Here is a 21,966-nt window from a genome sequence, read left to right as displayed (position 1 = left end):
TTAGAAATATAATTATAGTTCCTGTTTACGAACCAACATGGAGAAACTGTAACCCTAGCCCAGACAGACAGACAGACAGACAGACAGACAGACAGACAGACAGACAGACAGACCCTTTATTAATCCTGAGGAAAATTCAAGTATTATTGTTGTATTTGTTTTACAGTCTGGGAAGAATTGTTCCTAATCTGATCTCTGGTTTTGACATATTAAAAAAAAACAACTAAATATATAATAAATAGAAATACTAAAAACCTTGCCTGGACATGTCTTTTGTCCATCATTTCCTATGGGGGACAAAATTCAATTCAATTTTATTTATATAGCGTCAATTACAGTCAGATTGTCTCAAGATGCTTTACAGAACCCATATGCCTGACCCCCAGAGCAAGCCAAAACAATTCAACTTTTATGCAGTTTGTGTGAAAACTACGATGGATCACAACCAAGAATCACAGAACAGACCATTAACATTCTTTAGAAAAGGACATGTCATCAGTTATTCTGCTGTAAATCCTTTCCTGTTTTAAAATGTGCTATCTAAATAAATTTTAACAACTTGCTTAAACTGTTTACTAATCCTGAATCTTGGAATAATTTTAAACATTATTCAGGTCTTTCACAATCAGAGGAGGAGGAGATGGGTTAGGGTTCCTGCCCAGGCTCTGATTTACAGGAAGCATAAATGAAAGTGAAAGTATGAGAGAGAAACTAGGGCGAGGTGTTTGTGCCGAGCAGCAGACAAAAAGGGAGTTCTTTCTTTTCCACATATTCTTCAAGGAAAACCCTGTTCTGTAACTCAGAAGCAATAAAAAGCCTACAGGAAGTAAAGTTCCTTGTTTCCTGGCTTCTTTAACTTCCTGTCAGCGTCATGCCAGACCCTAAGCGCTGTCTGGAAGCTCTCTCAGCTCTCTCTGGCTGTAATGTCGAGGCGACTACCGGAGCCTCCCAGCTCAGCCCTCAGGACGTGGTCAACATCGTGGCCCTGAAGGAGTTTTACAGGCAGAAGGGCTTCAGAGAGCTGGAATACCATGTGGAGAGCTTAGGGACTTTATCCCTGCAGGACGTGGACGACATGGACATGTACAGTTCCCCCCTAGCGCTGACACCGGCCCCCGAAGAGAGCCTCAAAACCACAGTGAAGATAAACCTCCAGGACTTCTTCCATCCACAGTTCGACTATGACTTCACCAAGATAAAGGTGAGGGTTTACCTGATCCATGCTTTGGGGGATCTTGTATTTTGTTCTGCTTCTACACTGAACTGTTAAATATGAGTATAATTATGATCTAATGATTTTAAAAAGGAACTATCTCATCAGAGAAGAAGGTTTCAGACCAAGAATGAATATGAACAAGTCATTTTCTACACCCATGTAAAACCTCTTTCAGGGTCCTTTTTGGTGCAGAAAAACTGATTTCCTCCGGTGAAAAACTGGTTAAACTCAAAGTCAAATGCTGACTGATTACATTTGGGGACACAACGAACACCACTTTTCTGCCATCTTAATGTCCTTGTCCAGTAGAAGTCTTGTCTTCACAAACATCCCCAAAAACAAAGTAAACTTCATTCTACAGGCTAAATTAACAAATCTCCATTGTTCCATTTCCTACACAGAACGGAGTTATGTTCAGGAACTATCTGTCAAACAAAGGCTGAAAAGACCAATTGGGAAGCCGGTTCTATAAAAGTTCTTATGACGTCACACCTAGCCAAGTTCCTACAGTTGAATAGGACTAATCAGGGTTTGATGTAGTTCTTGTTAGTTTCTAGATCACAGACACATCTCGGTCTCCATCAGAAAGCAAGACTCTCCTTCAGATGACTCCATCTCTAACTTTAAACCTCCTCTGTTGACCTCCAGGATGGCGACAGGAAGTTCCTGCGAGGTAATGAGCAGTACGTTCGTCCCTGCGGGTGGAACCGGGTCGCCCTGCGCGTTGTCCAGAAGTACGACGACGGAGACAGCTGGCTGAGGACGGGGAAGGACGCCTGGCCCGTCTCCTACCACGGAAACAGCATGGATGGCTCCCTGGGCATCATCCTGACTCATGAAGGGAACCCCAAAGATGAACCGGATTTTCTGGATGCAGCGGCCGCCTCTGTGGTCGCCGAGGACACCCGGGGCCGGGGCGTCTACTCCACACCAGACATCCAGATGGCAGAGAAGCACTGCAAGAAGTTCAAGTCCAAAGTGGACGGGAAGACATACAAAGTGGTTCTTCAGAACCGCATCAACCCGGACAAAAGGGTGAAGTGTCAGAGAGAAGACGTGTGGTTGGTGTATGTCCCCGAAGGACACAACGACATCCAGACGAGGGCCATCGTCCAGGAGTCCATCCGTCCGTACGGCCTGCTGCTGAAGGAGGCGTGAACCAGGACACGTATGAACCCACAGATTCAGCAAATTCAGCCTGACGTCTTCTTATTAACATAAAAAAAAATCACGAAAATTAATTCACGGTTCTGTAAAGACCTTTTCAAAAATGATGTAGTGAATTTACAGCTTTCATGGTTTAATGGTGCTTTCCTAGTGACCTCATCACACTCTACTGATGTATAATGGCCTTGATTTAACTCGGAGGTTGGAAATTTCTCAATCTGAATTTGAATTCTGAGCCCAAAGAGTTCCACGACTCCGTAAACGTAAACGTAAACACTCAACGTTATAGAAACAGTGGAGGACAAGATATGGATGTAAGCAGTGGTGGATGAAGTATTCAGAGTCTTTACTTCAGTAAAAGTACAAATACAGCAAAGAAAAACCATCTCTGTTACAAGTTAAAGTACAGAGCAGCAAAATGTAGTTCATTAATAGTGAAGTATCCATCTGTCAGCTGCACATTGCTTTTGTTCCAGAGAGATAGATAGACTATAGATAGACTATAGATAGATAGACTATAGATAGATAGATAGTTAATCCAGAGGGAAATTCCTGGTTTGAACCACTTTAAATCCAGTTTTAAAGACAAGAGCAACAGATAAATCTGAGGGCTCCAAACACATTCATAGGAAAGAGAAAAAAACAACAAATAAAATAAATGGAGCAGAAAGTCTGATAGTTAATTTACAATGTGGTGCAGTCGAAGCAGAAAGGGCAGAAAATGGAAATGTACGAGTACGTCAACAGCTGGACTTTCGTACAGTACTTGAGTAAATGTACTTAGTTACTTTCCACCACTGGATAAAAGGTTGTCAGATTTCCCAGTGGGAGCTCTGAATTCAAGAGAAATTTTTGATTTCCAGGTTGCTTGAAAAGCAGCATTTTCAGGGAATTTCTGCTGCTATATGTTAAGTTCAGTGTTAAGAAGCTCTGCACAGATTAATGTACCTGAAGGACTCAGAGGTTGGTGATTTATGGATGTGATGATGGAAAAACAAAGTTAGGATGAAACTAAACAGGACAGGTTGATTCATGTCTACTGATATTTACTGATACTACCTAACTTTTATTCCTTACTGCTCATAACTGAACTGTCCTGATGAACACTGATTGAACTCTGGTGGTTTTATTATTCTAACAGTTCATATTTGAGATAATGGTGATCTGGATTAAAATTCTGCTGAGTCATGATGCCGTTCAGCCTCACTGCTCAGAATTCATTTTAATTGTCCGTAATATTAAATCATTCTCTAATATACTCTATGATTTATCTTCTGCAGTCCATCCAGCTAACAGGACTACAGATAATCAGTTTCTCCTGTTTTCTGTTTGAATGTGTGTCCAACATCTGTATGGAATTAAATGGAGAACAGATCCTGGTTTATTGGTAATCTATAATCTGATAGTAAATATTCCTCATAACTTCTTAATTGTTACAGAAATAAGCATCTTGATTCCAAGCTGCATGTTAACACTATAAAACATAAAACATGGCAGATTGTACTGTTAGTACAGTTTCATACTGGGAATTATTAGCAATATAAATTCTAAACTCTTTACAAATCAAGGAAGTTTTAAATCTATTTCTGTTGGTTAACTCGTCCTTTTAATGCATTTACTATCCTGAAAGCAAACATCCTTTCGGAGGTCACTGATGATTATTTCATTTTATTTTCACTTTCTTTAAAGACCAGAATTCCAGAGCCAGAAAAAACAGTTTTCGTACGAGTCAGTATTAAACTATACGAGCAGGTTTACAAACCCACAACTACAGAAACTTAATATTCCTGTTAATGTTGTAAATTTCATTTGGTTATTTATGTAGGATTTATAGTAGAGTATAATTACCATAGTGCAAAAACAACAGTAAAAGTCACGCATTCATTATTTTACTTTAGTAGAAGGATGCACATATTAGCATTAAATAGACCCAAAATACTAAAATTAAAATTTTTTTCAGGCAAAATGTCCAGTTAACAAGAAAATCTTCAATGATGGAGCTTAATGTTGGTCGCTTACTTTATGAAATGGCAGCATGAGTTATAATCTGATTTTATTTGCATTAATAATTAGAATCTGCATTAGAAAACTGCAACTCCTGACAAAACAAATAACTAAATAAATTTAGGAAGATCAGGTAACTTATAAGAGTGTTGACTCAAAGTTAGTGTTTAAAAATGATAAAATAGGATTATGAAATTATGTCCGTTAAAAACTTATTGCAATACAAGCTTAATTAATGCTGAACTTGAGGTTCTGATTAGTTCAGAGGTGAATGTGACAGATCCAGTAGTTCACCAATAGGGGGCAGTACAGACACAGAAATAGATGTGATACTGATCAGTGGTGAACCGATTGTGGAACAAAGATATTATACAGATATTACAGTCTATGGTGGTAGAAGAGGAACTCTTAAATCTTCTGAATACTTGATTAAAAGCTGAAGTTTTACAGACAGACGTTCAACTAATAATAAATACAGAATATAATATTTCTCCACCAGCATTGAGTTTGACTGATGTCAGTCCTGAGCTGCTGTTCTGGACTAAAGCACATCACAGTGAACAAAGATGAATCCAGCTACACACCTGAGCACAGGTAGAATCCAACCATGCTGATGAAGCAGAAGGTGAATAAACCTGGAAGAAGGCAGATCCCCGGACTCCAGCATGGCAGCTTTACTCTGCTGGACCCATCGGCTCCTGAAAACAGAAATAACAGCACTTCATTACTAATCAGTTGATATTTTCACATTTTACACTCCTGTTGAAGTCTCCATGTTTGTTTTTAAGGTGTATAGAACCCATCTCTACCCAGATGTGGTCTGCTGCTAACAAACAGACTTTATTAAATCTTTCATTTGGATTTTCCTGTGAGTTACAGACGACTAAAACTAAAGTTAAACATTTAGCATCAGGATGTTTTCAGGCACCTGAAACCTTAACTAGCTGTGAAACGTAGAAATAAAATACAGCAGCTAAAATAACACGCCCAGATAAGAAAATAACTCTTTCTTCCCTGGATGCTATCAATAAAAATTAGATTCAAAACCTCATTTACTGACTTGGAACAGATAGCAGGTAAAGATATTAAATTATTTTCCCTTTGGTAATATTTTCAGGCTAACCCCAATTATCTCCCAGTCACAACCAAAATTAATTAAAGTTAAATAAAAAAACATAAATGAAGATGTTCTGTTTTCTGTTAGTATCCTAGAATAAACTTGTATTACCTTCTGTTTGGTTTCAGTAAAACATGACATCATTAGCATCATGTAGCATTAGCAATGAACCGATAAACTTACATGCTGAAGCCAACGGCTATCTGTATTAAAAAGAGTAAGATTTTATGTTTAGTTTCATTTAACAGATTCAGAGGTTTCAGAAACACAATTTTGGCTAATGGGAGTTTTCTAACAAAATAATAATTACTTCATGAGGATTCAACCAAATAAAGAAGCTTTAAAAGACCTCCTGTTTTTCAGGTAACGTCTCTTTTCAGTTGTTTTCTTTTTGTCTTTTATTAGAACTACAACCAGCTCCTAGCTTTCTATCCATTATAAAGATAAATCAGTATCTATTGATGTCCTGCACAGCAGCCAACATGTGAGGATCTGGTTGCTGTTTTTATCAAGATAAAATCATTATTTTAATGTCTGCATTTTGATACCTGTTGGAAGATGTTAAAATTCATGTTTGTAAAATTAGAGCAAAAAGGTGTTCAGTTTGTGGTCAGTTCAGTAAAAACTCATTGAAACTGGACCCAACTAAAAAAACACAACTAGAACTATATTTCCTCCCAACCTGACATGTTTGGTTTCAGTTTAGAATAAAACCACGACTAAAACCTCATTGTTCCACCAAATGTCACCATGACTGTTTTTTTAAAAGCTAGACATGAAACTAGTTCACTTTAACCTCATAAACTATAATGCACACATCCCTGTGTATATCTTTGTAAAAATTACTGCTTTATTCAAACAACATAGACCTTATTCTTCTCTGTCCTGTTCAGATCCTGACGTTTCTAAAGATACCAGATATTTGTGTTTTCATGAGTTTTGGGTAAATGTTCAGCATGCTGCACTAAACACCTGGAAATGTTCAGATTTTTATATTTAATTTCAGCTGCTGGGGTTCAGAAACCCGGACTAACTGGGTGTGACTTTATCTCAGTATCGACAGCATTTCGCTTCAGTAACGGCTGGATAATGTCAAATTCAGAGTAGAAGTTTTAATGCTTATGGAAAATCTGAGTGGGGAAACACCTCAACAGTTAGTTCTGATTTCATCTACATTTTCCACAAACATCATAGATTGAATGTAATATGTGAAGAACTGCTCACTAAAAGGTAGTTTTTATTTTTGCTGCTGAGTTTCTGCATCAGTGCCATTCAATTTACATGAATTTATATGTGAAAATTTAAAACATTTTATTAAAAAAACAGCGCATTAGAAACAAAAGCTGCCACACAGACACAAGTTATGACAGGTATGATGTGTGACATGTATGATGTGTGACATGTATGATGTGTGACAGGTATGATGTGTGACAGGTATGATGTGTGACATGTATGATGTGTGACATGTATGATGTGTGACAGGTATGATGTGTGACAGGTATGATGTGTGACATGTATGATGTGTGACATGTATGATGTGTGACAGGTATGATGTGTGACAGGTATGATGTGTGACAGGTATGATGTGTGACATGTATGATGTGTGACATGTATGATGTGTGACAGGTATGACGTGTGACATGTATGATGTGTGATAGGTATGACGTGTGACATGTATGATGTGTGACAGGTATGATGTGTGACATGTATGATGTGTGACATGTATGATGTGTGACATGTATGACGTGTGACATGTATGACGTGTGACATGTATGATGTGTGACATGTATGATGTGTGACAGGTATGACGTGTGACATGTATGATGTGTGATAGGTATGACGTGTGACATGTATGATGTGTGACAGGTATGATGTGTGACATGTATGATGTGTGACAGGTATGATGTGTGACATGTATGATGTGTGACATGTATGATGTGTGACATGTATGATGTGTGACATGTATGATGTGTGACAGGTATGACATGTGACATGTATGATGTGTGATAGGTATGACGTGTGACATGTATGATGTGTGACATGTATGATGTGTGACATGTATGACGTGTGACATGTATGACGTGTGACAGGTATGATGTGTGACATGTATGATGTGTGACATGTATGATGTGTGACAGGTATGATGTGTGACATGTATGATGTGTGACATGTATGATGTGTGACAGGTATGACGTGTGACATGTATGTGTGACATGTATGATGTGTGACATGTATGATGTGTGACAGGTATGATGTGTGACAGGTATGATGTGTGACATGTATGATGTGTGACATGTATGATGTGTGACATGTATGATGTGTGACAGGTATGACGTGTGACATGTATGATGTGTGACAGGTATGACGTGTGACATGTATGATGTGTGACATGTATGACGTGTGACAGGTATGACGTGTGACATGTATGATGTGTGACATGTATGACGTGTGACAGGTATGATGTGTGACATGTATGATGTGTGACATGTATGATGTGTGACATGTATGATGTGTGACAGGTATGATGTGTGACATGTATGACGTGTGACATGTATGATGTGTGACAGGTATGACGTGTGACATGTATGATGTGTGACATGTATGACGTGTGACAGGTATGACGTGTGACATGTATGATGTGTGACATGTATGACGTGTGACAGGTATGATGTGTGACAGGTATGATGTGTGACATGTATGACGTGTGACATGTATGATGTGTGACATGTATGATGTGTGACATGTATGATGTGTGACATGTATGATGTGTGACAGGTATGATGTGTGACATGTATGACAGTAGCTAATAATGTCATGAGTATAATCATGGACCACTAACGAGGACACGACACTATAGAGTGGATAGAAAATCTATTTTATAAACTCTCTGCTCTGCAGTGACTCAGCCTGGTTCATCTGGTTAACATGTGCTGCATTCAGTGTCCATTATCACTTTATGTTATTTATGATCAATGCTTTGAATGTGGAGGTCTAATAAAGGACATTTTCACTGATTAATTCCTGCAGGGTAGAGGCTCCTCATCGAGTAATTCTGAGCTTTCCCTCTTTCAAAGGGCTTCAGTAATTCATGCTGGTCTTTGTGTTGAATGAGACAAAGTTAAACTGTTTAAGATCTCTTTAGGTGCTTCAACTTTTCCTATAAAGTCCCTGAACTTCACAGGAAATGGAAACAGTTTTTCAGACTGAGTTCATTCAGATCACATAAACAGCTGATATCAAAGAATCACAGCTTTCCTGACTGGAAACCATTCCTGAACATTTCTCTCCATTTTTACTCATAGATGACCAACGTTTTGTTGTTTTTTTCATCTTCTTCATTGAGGTTTTAGTGGATTGGAGGCTACTGTTTTGTTTCTGGTATCTTCTACTGAGTCTAATTTGCAGCTTAATTTAAATGATCCAAAGCTATGAATTTAAACATTTTGCTTATTCACTATTTTTAGAGGCTCTTCATAAATTTGCTGTGAATTCACTTGACAGTTATAAATAAAGAGACTTCTGATGCTGATTTCTGCTGATCTTTTACCTGAAGCGAGCACATAAACAATATAAAACTGGCCTTTCTGAGTTTAGGACACATCATGAAATGTCTTTGCTTCTATTTTCTGCTCTGAAAACTGACTGTGGATGAAACCAACTGTCTGAATGCAGCTGCATCTAAGGATTACTGTTGAATCACTTCTCCATTAGTTTCAGGAGGATTCAGTTGGTTGCTTGCTCTGGAAAATGTCAGAGTTTTCTAAAGCTTAAGATGTTTTATGTTGTCCACAGTCCACATATATTCAATTTACTGTCATTAAAGAAACCAGAAAATATGAACATTTAAGGAGCTGCAATCAGATCATTTTTACAAAAAAAATCACTTCATCCAATTCATCAATTAGCAAAATAGTTGCAACTGATTTATTAGTTTCCATCTAATTTAATAATCTAATAACTGTTTCAGCTCCTGTAAAAACAGAAATAAACTCTTACCGTTCACAGTCAGGAGAATTCCTCCATTTACCAGAACATCTCCGTCTGACCGAGAGGTACAGAAATACAGCCCGGCATCCTCCTCTTCAACCTCCTGAAGGTTCAGACCCATCTGGTCGTCTCTTTCCCAGGTCAGACGAGGGTTTCCAGAGTGGAAACTGACCACGTTCCCCCGTAGTTTAGTCTGGGTTACTGTTAGCAGAGGCAGCAGCTGCTCAGAACGCAGCAGGAACCAGGTGATCTCCAGCGTGGACGTCAGGTTGCAGCTCAGAGAAACGTTCTGTCCAGCCTGGACATCAGGGGCTGAGTGGAGAACAGGTGAGGCTGAAGACAGGTGACTTCCTGCAGCACCTGAGGAGAGCCAACAGGTGAGGCTGAAGATCAGCTGTCAGATACAGAGCGTTCAGTAGATGGATCCCAGGAGATGGTTTACAGGAACGTGGATGTCTCTGTGTGTTTATTTTCTTTGTGTTGTTCTCTGCTGACATTTAGCACTGATGGTCACAGCTGGTCCAAAGTTGAAGTTCTGGAAGCAGCTTGGATTTCATCAAAGAAGTTAAACAGTGACTGTTTTACACCAAAGAAAGACGAGCGTGACGGACATCCTACTGTTCACCTGCTGGTTATTAGATCTACCTTTAGACCAGAGAGTCAGTATCCCTGAAGGAACTGAGATACAGAACAGGAACTCTAAGATAACTAGACTGGTTCTGTTTAAAATGAGCCTTTAACATTAAGTCTCTAAACTGAACTAATAAACTGAGCTGCAGCTGTTGGAGTAAAATGTGAAACTTTTAGAAAGTTTTAGTCCAAAAACTGTTTAAATCAATCCAACTGGACTTTAAGAAGGTTCCTTGAAGACGTTTCACCTCTCATCCAAGAGGCTTCTTCAGTTCTGGTGGTGGTTGATGTTGCCTCAGCTTATAACCTCTGTGAGGTGTGGTCAGTGTTACTCACATTCTGACGACCATTGCCAAGGCCCACCTGGCTCCTCAATGATGGTCGTTGGGAGCCAGGGAGTGACAAAGGGGGTCGTTGAAATGTGAGTTTCACCGAGCCCTCGTATGCTAATGGTGCTCGTTAGCATGAGCCACCTCACCTGAGTTAGCTCTGAGTTAGCTCATGCTAACGACCACCACGCTTAATAGGAGACATAATCAGAACCAGAACCAGACCCACAGGAGACATAATCAGAACCAGGACCAGAATCAGAACCAGAACCATAGGAGACATAATCAGAACCAGGACCAGAACCACAGGAGACATAATCAGAACCAAGACCAGAACCAGAACCACAGGAGACAAAATCAGAACCAGGACCAGAACCAGAACCACAGGAGACGTAATCAGAACCAGGATCAGAATCAGAACCAGAACCAGAACCACAGGAGACGTATCAGAACCAGGACCAGAATCAGAATCAGAACCAGAACCCTGAACCAGAACCACAGGAGATGTAATCAGAACCAGGACCAGAATCAGAACCAGAACCAGAACCACAGGAGATGTAATTAGAAACAGAATCAGAACCAGAACCTCAACCACAGGAGACGTAGTCAGAACCAGAACCACAACCACAGGAGATGTAATCAGAACCAGAACCAGAACCACAACCACAGGAGACGTAATCAGAACCAGTACCATAGGAGATGTAATCAGAACCAGAACAAACAGACCCCAGATCAGTTCAGAAACTGGAGCTAGATGAAGGTCAGACTGTGACTGGGAGGGAGGTGTTGATTCCTGCATCTAAACATAAAGCATGAACTTACAAATGAAGGTGAGGAACCAGGTGAGAGCGGCCATAATGAGACTAAAGGTGTAGTCCAGGTGTGTCCAGATGTTGTGCAGGTGTTGTCCAGGTGTGTCCACCGTCCGGCTGCAGCAGCAGGACTGAGGAGTGCTTTGACTGTACAGATGTGATTTAGTTTGAGGAAGTGTTTTTTTTTTAATTCACAGACCAACAGCAGGAAAACAGAACAGTGAAGATTTTTCTTCTGAATTCTTCTCCTGAACTCAGAAACCTCAGAGCTCTAAGTTTCGTTTCTCTGCAGAGCTGTCAACACTCAGTGACAGCAGGATTCTGCCTTCAAAGTTAAACTACTACTTCCTGTTTGGTATTTTCCTGTTTTTTTTATTTATTAGTGTGATTATTTATCTGTGATCCTACGGTATGATTGGTCTGAACAGAAATATGAATGTAATATTATGTAATAAATATCCTTTTGTTCTTTTTAACATTGGGGAGGATTTAGCATCTCTACATGAAACAAAAAAGAATTCACTGGAAATAATAATAATGAGCAGCTGGAGAACAGAGCCTTAAATAAGTAACCAGCAAGAATACAACTAATGATTAATTGATTTATTTGGTCTATAAAATGGTGACAAATGTTCATCGGTGTTTCCTGTTTCATCTGTGACCCAAATATATTCAGTTTATTGTCACAGAGGAGGAAAGAAATCCAAAAATATTCACATTTAAGAAGCTGGACTCAGAGAAAGTCAGAAATCGATTGTTGAAATAGTTTTAATTTAATAGCAGGAAACTGATGAAGTCGTTGTACCTGGACAATAATTCCACAACGCAGCATTAATAGGTCTGTTCATGCTGTTAGTTAAATGTTGTTGTGACCTGTCGTTCTGATCAGGGGGATCAGAGTGACAGGTCAGCCGCGGTACAGCGCCCCCTGGAGCAGGAAGGGTTAAGTGCCTTGCTCAAGGGCCCAACAGTGGCCAGCAGTTTTAGCATGATGTCTAAATGATAGAAGTTCTCTATGATATATAATATAAATCTGTAACATTAGTCTCTGTTGGAAAGCTTTACTGTCTGTTTTAAATGTGAGATTTAAATAATGATGACTTCACTGGAATATATAAAAATAAAGGATAAAACTAAAACTGTAACACTAAATAATAATGAAAAAACACAATAAGACCTAACAGCTGGAGTAGGCAGTGTGTATTTCCAGTATTCTATTTTATTTTTTAAATCTTGAGACTTTTACAGTTTTGGTGCTTTTATTTTGGTGCCGACAGGAAATCGAAACCTAGAGCTGTGAGAGATTAAACTGCGGTGAGCTGAGAAGGGAAACAGTCTGATGAGAAACCAACCAGGGAGGAGGGCAGAGAAGAAGACTGGACTGGATCTCCAAGAGGACATCATGAAAACAGGAAAAATAAAACTGTGGTGAGAAACGCTGCACTTTATTCTGAAAAACACCAATGATTTATGACTATTTATTTAATTGTCATTATGATTTCCATGTGCATTGTCCTTTAAAAGTCATGTATGTGAGTTTTATGATGAGACGTGGCAGTAAATGAGTTAAATATTCAGGATTAAATATTTAAATCAGTATTTTAATTTAGTTTTAGAGCTGCAGGATCAGTTTCATTTCCGCGGAAGTCATTCTTAGAAAACACCGTAAATCAGACTGTTAGAGTTTCATTTCTATCGGTGTGGTAGAGTTTCATTTCTATCGATGTGGTAGGGTTAGTTTCATTTCTATCGGTGTGCTAGTTTCATTTCTGACAAAAGGCTCAGCAGCTTCACCTCTGGAATTACAACATCCAGCTCATTGGATCACTGCCAGAGAGAACCAGACTGCTGGATTTAAAGTTTTACTCCACCTTAGTAGTATTCTATCTAAAAATTTATGGATTTAAAGCTTTACTCCACCCAAACAGTACTTTCTAATAATCAAGTTATAGTTTTAAAGATTTATCCCACATGGAGTTTTCAGTATTTATAGTTTAAAAGGTTTATTCCACCAAACATACTACTTTTTTCTTTTATAAATGTATATATAGTTTTAAAGCTGTATTCCACACAAATAGTGTTTTCTAACACGTTATAGTTTTAAAGATTTCTTCCACCTAAAATACTACTTTTTGTATACGTATTCATAGATTTATAGCTTTACTCCACCCAGATAGTACTTTCTGATAAACAAATTGTAGTTTTAAAGGTTTATTCCACCCATAACTGGACAGAGTCCTTTTCCTTCATGTCTGTGGGCTAAAAAGCTCCCCGTTGAGCTAAACCAGTGGTCTCTGTCCTATCTGGCCTAATAAAGAGTTAATGATAAGGCTGCCTCTCTCTCTGTATTGGTCCAGTTAGTTTCATTTCTCCTGAAACGCTCCGTGCTGCTGGTCTGCTCTCATATTACAGATAATAACTAAAACAGGCCAATAGGACGTTAAAGCAGTTCAAACTACACATGAACAGAATCTCACCTAATCCTGTCTTTAGACTCAAACTGGGACACATGAACTTCATATTTATTGACTTTATACAAAACCAAATTCATGGTATCAGCAGTTTTTTCTATGTGAATAGAATTAGATTATTGGTCTTAATCAAATAAAAACACAAGTTTTTCCTACATGTGTGTGATTTATATTCTGAGGATTATAATTCTATAATATTCTAGTTTTGTGTCTTTTATGTTTAATAAAGACACAGAAATGACATTTTCTATATTCTGATAATCAGATTATTGTCTAATGTGGTGTTTTCTCTGGTGTCTTTCAGGTTTTTCTTACATCTACAGTGTCTCCTGATTGTAGATTTAGTCGGTGAGTATCTAGAGATCAGCTGTTGTTCCTCTAAAAGTCACTGGATTTATAAAGTTTCCTTACAGAGAAATAAGATTAACAACACAGATTTTCCTAAAAAGGCACGTTTATTGCCTTAATGAATCATAAAAACACCCGATGATGTTATATTTATGTATTGCTTTTATGTTTGAGATGTTAAAACCTGATTATTCTCATCATCATCTGGACTGCTGAGAAATAAGATTAATAATTCAGATTTACCAACAAGTTCACACACTAAGATTAAGATTAATTACTTGTAAAATGTAAAAATAAAAACAAACAAACAAACAAAAAAACATTATTCTCAGACAAATGTGCACATCTGGATTTCTGCTTTTTTTGTAATGGAGAGATTTGGTTTAGAAATGGTTTTAGTGGGATTTTTTCCATTTGTGAATGAATCCCCTTCCTTACCAATATTATAATACTATATATTATAATACTATAATACTGTATAGTATAATACTATATATTATAATATACAGTATTATAGTATTATAATACTGTATATTATAATACCACAATAATGTATATTATAATATACAGTATTATAATACAATAATACTGTATATTATAATATACAGTATTATAGTATTATAATACTGTATATTATAATACTATAATACTGTATATTAACATCTTTCTGCTTTCAGTTCTTTCACCTTAAACATTGTCAGGATATTTATTATCAGTTAGATTCTGAAAGCAGAACTTGGTGGTCTTTGGTCTTTCTCAGATCTTTCTCTGGTCTTCGGTCTTTCTCAGATCTTTCTCTGGTCTTCGGTCTTTCTCAGGTCTTTCTCTGGTTTTTCTCAGGTCTTTCTCAGGTCTTTCTCTGGTTTTTCTCAGGTCTTTCTCAGGTCTTTCTCTGGTCTTTCTTCCAAACTAACTTAGGTTTCTTTCAGCACACTGACCTACTTTAAACATTTTTCCTGTCCAGTATATTTTAACAGCGTATGTTCCTGTATTACCTTCTCCTCCCAGACTCCTCCTCTCTGCCCTCCACCCGGTCCCTGTCCATCACCTCCATGGTGGGCAGCCAGGCGGTTCTTCCCTGCAGCTGGAAGGACCGTCTGGGTGAAGCTCCGGCCTTCTGCCACGTCCAGTGGGCCACGCTGTCCGACACAGTGTTCGAACAGCGGGGGGACGATCGGTATCAGGCGGCCGAGTTCAGGGGTCGGGTGAAGGTGCCGGAGGAGCAGCTGGGATCCGGGGATTGTTCCCTGATCATCAGCGACGTCCAGATCGGAGACACCGGGAGATACGAGAGCTTCATGGTGGTGGACGGACAGAGGTCCAGAGGAACCCGGGTCTTCATCCAGAGCGTCAAGCTGTCCGTGTTCGGTGAGTTTGGAGGAGGTTGTATTGTTGTCATCTTGGGCTGCATGATAGATCTTTAAACACCAATACTGTTAGAAGAAGTAAAGCAAATCAACCCAAACGCTTCAGGCTGTTTTTGCTGCTCATTTTCTGTGACTGATGGATAAGAAAAATCTGATAGAACATTATTTACTCTGGTTCTTGGACAATTGGATGATTTTTTAAACTTTATTTAAAACACTGAAAAGGTTTATTAACAAAAAAGAAAAACAAACACAATGTCAGTTGTAAGACTGAACACTAATGGAATATTAACCATGACCACAATTAAATCAACCATTCATTTTTAGTTTCTCATGTTTTTATCTCATTTAATGTGTATTCTACATTGGCTATTCATTCATTTGTTCCTCTGATCTTTTTTTCCTTTTGAATCTTGCTGATTTGTAGATTATCTTTTAGTCCCATTTCCCCTATATTTATGCTTTCTCAGTATTTTAAACCTCTAACCACTCATGACTAAATTAAATCTGTTTCTCATGACCTGTATTTTCTAATTTCATTTCTTCTCTGTGGCATTTAACATTTCTTTCATTTGCTTTTCATGTCTTTACTTCCTGTTTTCTCACCATCAGTCATCGTCGTGTTCATCCTCTTATCACGTCGAACTCTTTCAAATCCTTTCAGATCTTGAACTTTCTAATTCTTTCTCATCTTTTTTTACTTTCATATCTAATCGGATCCTGATCTCTTTCCTCTGGATATTTTTTATTGAATAATATTGATTAATTTAGTTTTGTTTTCCCTTTCAGACCATAAATCCCATCAGTCTGGTCGTCCTGGTGGTGACCTGGTGGTGGACCTCCACACTCCTCGTTCCGTTAGATTGGTGTTCCAGGGCAGGTGAGCTGCTGATTCATAAAGTAAAACACAAACCAACACCATATCCTACAGATTCTGCTCACAGATGGACAGTTTGCTGATGGATTGGTGGGTTTCTGATGTTTTTTTGTGTCCATTCCAACCCATTATTTCTTTGTTTTCCTCGTCTCTGCTCCCACGCTCGTGCTTTTCCCTCCAGAAGACATCTAAACAAAGACGCCTCGTCTGTAAATGACTGCCTGCATGGAGCTGCAGTACATTAAACTGCTGGAAATGTTATGACTCAGAATAAAGTGTTCTTACGAACTAGGCGCTAAATAGATGGAACAGAGAAAGCATGTGGAGTTTTCAGGGAAAAAATACTTGTATATGGCAGAACTTTCCAGAGTAGGTGGATGTTTTTAGGACATAAACCCACGATGGAAGTCACCAACCCTTACAGTTTTAGCTGCAGCTGCTGAGGATCTGCCCGTCTGAAGTCTATTGAAGCTGACTTCAGGCCGTCCTGGATGACAGCCGGACAGACGAGCTTCTCGCTTTCACTCGCTGTTCTTGGTACTTTCTCATGTCTGATGTTTCCGTGATTCCCGTCCTAGCGATGGAAACCCAGCGTCCTACTGCTGACTCCATGGACCAGCTGATGAGCCTCCGACAGAATGCTGCCATCATGAGACATGAAATCCTCAGAGAGGTGAGAAGGAGAAACCAACTGCATCTTCCCTCTATCGTAAGGTCTCTGGAGAACAGGATGGACGAACTAGCATCGGTCAGGAGAGCAACGGTGTGGTTTAAGGGTTCTGTCCTCCTTGACAGAGACATGACTTCACAACGACATCCTGAACTCTGTCCTGAGTTCAGCCGGCTTCCAGTTTGTGCAGACGACTGCATAGAAAACTGTCACAGCTCTACTGAAGTATGAATAGAGTTGCACACAAGAATGTGAAAACCATGAGTTGGTCTTAGTTCTCCATTTATTGTCACTCCTGATGGAGTAGAGAGTTCAGTTGACTTCGTCTCGTCCCAGACGGCTGAAAGGATGTGGATAAGGATAAAGGGTAATCTTTCTCTGGCTTTTCAGCACATTTTCAACCAGAGCCGGAGCTTGATTATTGTCCTTGCTCTGTGAAAGACATCGTTCCTGCTTCCTGTGCCCAAAAAACACTCAAACACCATCAGTGACCACAGACCACTGGGTTTGACTTCAGGTCATGGAGTCACTGGAGATGCTGGTCAGTACTTCAGCCATTACTGGACTCTGCAGTTTGAGCACCAGCCTCACATTGGAGTGGAAGACATCATCAGAGGTAGGCAGCAGTGCTTTTACCACCAGACCTGCTCTATGTCTAAGAAAGTTGAAAGCTGAATGCTTTTTCTCAGGCCATGCTCCAGATGTTCTCCCACTCGGTGGTGGCCAGATTTATCTTCTGCATCTGCTGCAATCTGTTGGAGCTACAGAGTGAAGGCAATTGATGCTATCAACACAACAAGCTTATCAAGAAAGCTGCTGTTGTCCTCTGGGTGGAGCTGGAGTCTTTGGTGGAGGATGCTGAGGAAACTGCTCAGTATTAAAGATGAAGCTTCTCATCTCCTGAACACCAAACTGGTGTCACATCAGAGCAGCTTCAGACTGGGACCATCTAAGGGTTAGGACTCACTGGGACCATCTAAGGGTTAGGACTCTGGACCATCTAAGGATCAGGACTCTCTGGACCATCTAAGGATCAGGGCTCTAACACCAAAGGAGAACATCTCCACCATCTAACTGTTGAACTGTTTCCTCTTCTACACGAACGACAGCTAAAACACCTAAATCTGAGCAGTAACATCAGCATCGTGTGCAGTATTCCTTCTCTCCACAGTCTGTCAGTTCCAGGATCAGGCAGCATCTCATTTTCATGTTCAGTGTTTCCTTCAGGATCAACATGGTTATCTCTGATCAGTTCTTCTCTGTGCTCCACAGGAACAGCTCGGTGTGGTCGGACATGTGGATGAGGGGGGATAAAAACACTTGGCGCCTGGAGAAACATCCTCTCCTGGAGCAGCTGACCATCAGAAATCTAAAGAGGTCCGATGAAGGAACGTACAAAGTTCTGGACGGACAAGGCCTGGCCGTCAGCACCGTGCAGCTCTCAGTGGAAGGTGAGATCTGCTGGTTGTTCATTAAATCATATCATGGTTAACAAACAGAAGCATGTTTTTGATGGAAGTGTGGCTCAGACATGGAGGATTTAGAAACACCACCTCACTACTGAGATGCTGCTGAGTTCAACAGGAACTAAACACTTTAGTTCAGAGATTTAATTTAGATTCAAATCAGTAGGAAGGAGCTCTGATCTGGAACTCAGTTTAAATCAAACCCTAAAACTCTGAAGACAAAGAACTCTCTGCTGTTTAGCCTGATGAAGGTCTACCTCTGAAATCTGGCAAATCTTTAAAAAACTTTCTTAGATCAAAAAGTTTCAGGTGTCAGAATCAAAAATGAAAAAAAAATCAAAAACAGTCATGCAAACCAAATATTTCTTCTTTTTTTTTTGCTTTTTATGAAAAATGGTTTCACTGAAGAAGGATGAATGTTTGATGGGTTTCATTTCTGGATTCTGACACCTGGAACCAATTTTCCATTTTTCATTTAGAACATATTAAATTTTGACTGTTGGAGGTTTGAAAGCTTTAAATGACGACGTATCGTCCTGTGATATCAGCAGTTTTCTCTATTAAGATGAGTAGTTTTAAATATGGTTTGTCTGGAAGCTGTTTTTATCTGATTAGAATTTGCATCTCTTCTGTCTCCAGAAAACTCCACGGCTGCCAGAGTCAATCTGATGCTGGAAAACAGACCAACAGGTGAGAATCAAACATCTCCAGAGGATGGAGGGTTTTTAGATCCATACATTTATTCTGTTTACTTCTAAAGCATGTTAAGACTACAGTGACATTTCAAACTAATGCTAACATACTTCTGGGTATAACCGTTAAAAACATTTCTATTTATGTGATACTTGGATGTAAATAGTGTGAAATGATCTACCTCTGTCTAATTGTTTTGTTTTGAGTCAAACTGAAACATAAAGCAGCAAAAACCTCTTCAGTCTGCTGCTAACAGACTTCTGAAGCTAAACTTTCTGGCAGCTAAAGAGCTAAAGGATGAAAAGAAATGTGATTAAACCCGACCTGGAATAACCCGTCTGCCCTCTGATGTCTTCCAGATGCTGCTGTCCACAGCAGCTGCTCACATCTTCTCCTCGTCTCTCTCCTCGTCTGGAGTTTCCACATCCTTCATGTTTTCTAAGAACATCTGTCTGAAAAGCAGCTGCAGGAACGTGAAGCTCGACACGACAGATAGTAGAAGAATACTGATGGATTTGAGTCTAAACAGCAGAATACTGATGGATCTTAAGTTTAATACCAATTACAAATCTCTCCGTTAAATATGAATCTCAGGTTAGCTTAGCTTAGCATAAACGCTGAAAAACATCTCAAATCATTTTTCAAATAATTTCTGCTCAACTGTCTCTGATTGGCCAAATATTGTTGAAATCTGGATATTTATAAGATATTTATAAGATATTTGTGAGATTTTAGCTCATATTCAGTCTATGTTTGAACAAAAATATCTCAGGAACTATTGAAGATAAAAGCTGTTCCTTCATCCTGTCATTCAGAAAATGCAGTAATGGACAAATAGATCAGACAGTTTGGACTGAAAAATGTTAGAAGTCTTGAATAAAATGCAGACGTCACAGAGTGGAACCTTCTGATAAATATGTATTTCATGTCACAATAGAACAAAACAGAATTCTTTTTATCATTAAATATTAATCACTAAAATGAGAATAAAGTTATTTTTCATTCAGCTTTTAGGACCTATTGGGCATAATAATAATAATAATAATAATAATAATAATAATAATAACCCAGATCTTACTGGATAAAGTAATCCAAGTCTAACCGTTCTGGATTTCATGGTGGTTCTCCAAATATCATTAATAACTTATTAGTTATCTCTAATTAGATCATTAGAATGACATAATAAAACCAAACACAATCACCTGTTGGGGTAGATGAATATATATTTATTGGTAATCTGATGAACTTGTGTCAGCAAAACCTCAGTAGTAAATTTATACTCAATAAGTAAAGAATTTAATACATTTACCATAAAGTCTGCTGACACCAGTTCATCATATTAACATGAAATATATGTAATTAAACATCCTTTTGTTCCAACAGACGGATTCATTTAGTCTCATTGTAATGATCCTGATGACTGGATGTGGAGATAATTCAGAGAAATGACATTAAACCACATAAATCTACTTCAAACCAAAGCTTTATGTCCTCTAAGTGGAATCTGAAAATAAATGAATAATGAATTTGCTCATAAATAAAACAACTTAGTTCTATTTGGAGAACCAGAAATCTGCTCTATCCAGCAGTAATATCTGTTTCTGTGGTAAAACTCTTCATTCCTGCTCAGTTATAAAAGTTCAGCAGGAATAACTTTATTCTGGTTTTTCCTGAACAAATACTTCATATTAAGAAGTATTCTGTGTATTTAGTTCTGTGTTATTTAACATGAAACTACAGTTAGTTTCTGTATTATCAGCTTAAATTTAGAGACTTTTCATCTTTTGATCTGTTTCTATTTATTCTGAATCGATGTCATGATGAGAAATTACAGTGAAAACTTAATGTTTTCATTTTTATCACTTCCTGAGATGTTTTATTAGATTTAATTTCAAAAAAACATCCTGAAAGTGAGTCGACAGCCAGTTTAACAAAAACTCTTTTTCTTTTAAAGCATTCGATCTATGAGGGTAAAATCTGACAGATGTTTTTATAAATATCCAGATTTTATGTATCAGATCTTTGGTGGTGATCTGAGATGGAGAAACAGCGAAGCTTTGATGAATCCACAAACATCTCCAAAGATCACAGATGACCTCCTTCATCTTCCTGATGGGACACAAATCTATGAATGTTTACGAAATATTCTGCTTTACAGGTCAGTAATGAGCCAATGTCAGATTAGTTTATCAGACTGTGAAAAATCCTCCTTTCTGTCTTTAATTCATCATGAAGTCCATCAGATGGACAGTTTGACCTTCTGGAAAAGAGCTGCAGGATGTCTGTAGAAGCTGCTGATGAACATCTGCAGCTGCATGTCTGATGGAAATCTGAACCTTCTCTCAGTCATTTAGGAGTTTTTATGAGATTAGTCGATTATTTCAGTGACAATAAGTGAAATGTGTTGAACATTTAAACAGTTCTGGGATGAATTTTCTGCTCATCCTTCTGCATATGGAATAAATTTAGTTTATCTCAGATTCAAGGATTTTAAAAAAATCAGCTGGATTTCTATGAAAAAATAACTGATGAATGAAAATCAGGAATGATTTGTTGATTTAGATTCTTAATAAAGATGAGTGATAAAAGTTTTATCCACCAACATGATGCCGGGTTTATTTATTCATGGTTTACCAACATTTACCAGCTAACAGGTTAGAAATGATCTGCAGCTGTAGACGATAATAACTGGGTTTAAATTATAATAAACTGTAGACATTGATAACTGGGTTTAAATTATAATAAACTTAATTTCCAGAACACCTCTGAATATTTAGAACTAGAAGGTGCTTTACTCAAAACAGCAACAATA

At 38.5% G+C, this 21,966-nt stretch overlaps 2 protein-coding genes across 2 annotated transcripts; both read left to right on the top strand.

Annotated features, from left to right (window-relative positions):
- The first annotated feature begins 712 nt into the window (after nt 1-712).
- On the top strand, nt 713-3,762 carry LOC111568547 (uncharacterized). Its single transcript, XM_023270240.3, has 2 exons — nt 713-1,201; nt 1,865-3,762. The coding sequence occupies exons 1-2, from the start codon at nt 872-874 to the stop codon at nt 2,372-2,374; spliced, it is 840 nt and encodes a 279-aa protein (XP_023126008.2). The 5' UTR covers nt 713-871; the 3' UTR covers nt 2,375-3,762.
- Nucleotides 3,763-12,571: 8,809 nt separating this feature from the next.
- lgals17 (galectin 17) lies at nt 12,572-21,756 on the top strand. Its single transcript, XM_023270238.3, has 7 exons — nt 12,572-12,690; nt 14,038-14,081; nt 15,090-15,449; nt 16,238-16,328; nt 18,268-18,446; nt 19,101-19,151; nt 19,514-21,756. The coding sequence occupies exons 1-7, from the start codon at nt 12,602-12,604 to the stop codon at nt 19,594-19,596; spliced, it is 897 nt and encodes a 298-aa protein (XP_023126006.2). The 5' UTR covers nt 12,572-12,601; the 3' UTR covers nt 19,597-21,756.
- The last annotated feature ends 210 nt before the right edge of the window (nt 21,757-21,966 follow it).

The sequence above is a fragment of the Amphiprion ocellaris genome, chromosome 15 (genome assembly GCF_022539595.1).
Source record: "Amphiprion ocellaris isolate individual 3 ecotype Okinawa chromosome 15, ASM2253959v1, whole genome shotgun sequence".
Classification (NCBI taxonomy): domain Eukaryota; kingdom Metazoa; phylum Chordata; class Actinopteri; family Pomacentridae; genus Amphiprion; species Amphiprion ocellaris.
Note: the sequence above shows the minus strand (reverse complement) of the source record. Positions and strands in the feature narration are given on the sequence as shown.

Excerpts from the sequence above, each read along its gene's own strand:
- LOC111568547 (XM_023270240.3), top strand. The coding sequence starts at position 872 with ATGCCAGACCCTAAGCGCTGTCTGGAAGCTCTCTCAGCTCTCTCTGGC. Across the intron at positions 1,202-1,864 it reads ATGACTTCACCAAGATAAAG|GATGGCGACAGGAAGTTCCT; the intron begins GTGAGGGTTTAC and ends GTTGACCTCCAG.
- lgals17 (XM_023270238.3), top strand. The coding sequence starts at position 12,602 with ATGAGAAACCAACCAGGGAGGAGGGCAGAGAAGAAGACTGGACTGGAT. Across the intron at positions 16,329-18,267 it reads AGATTGGTGTTCCAGGGCAG|GAACAGCTCGGTGTGGTCGG; the intron begins GTGAGCTGCTGA and ends TGTGCTCCACAG. Across the intron at positions 19,152-19,513 it reads GCTGGAAAACAGACCAACAG|ATGCTGCTGTCCACAGCAGC; the intron begins GTGAGAATCAAA and ends GATGTCTTCCAG.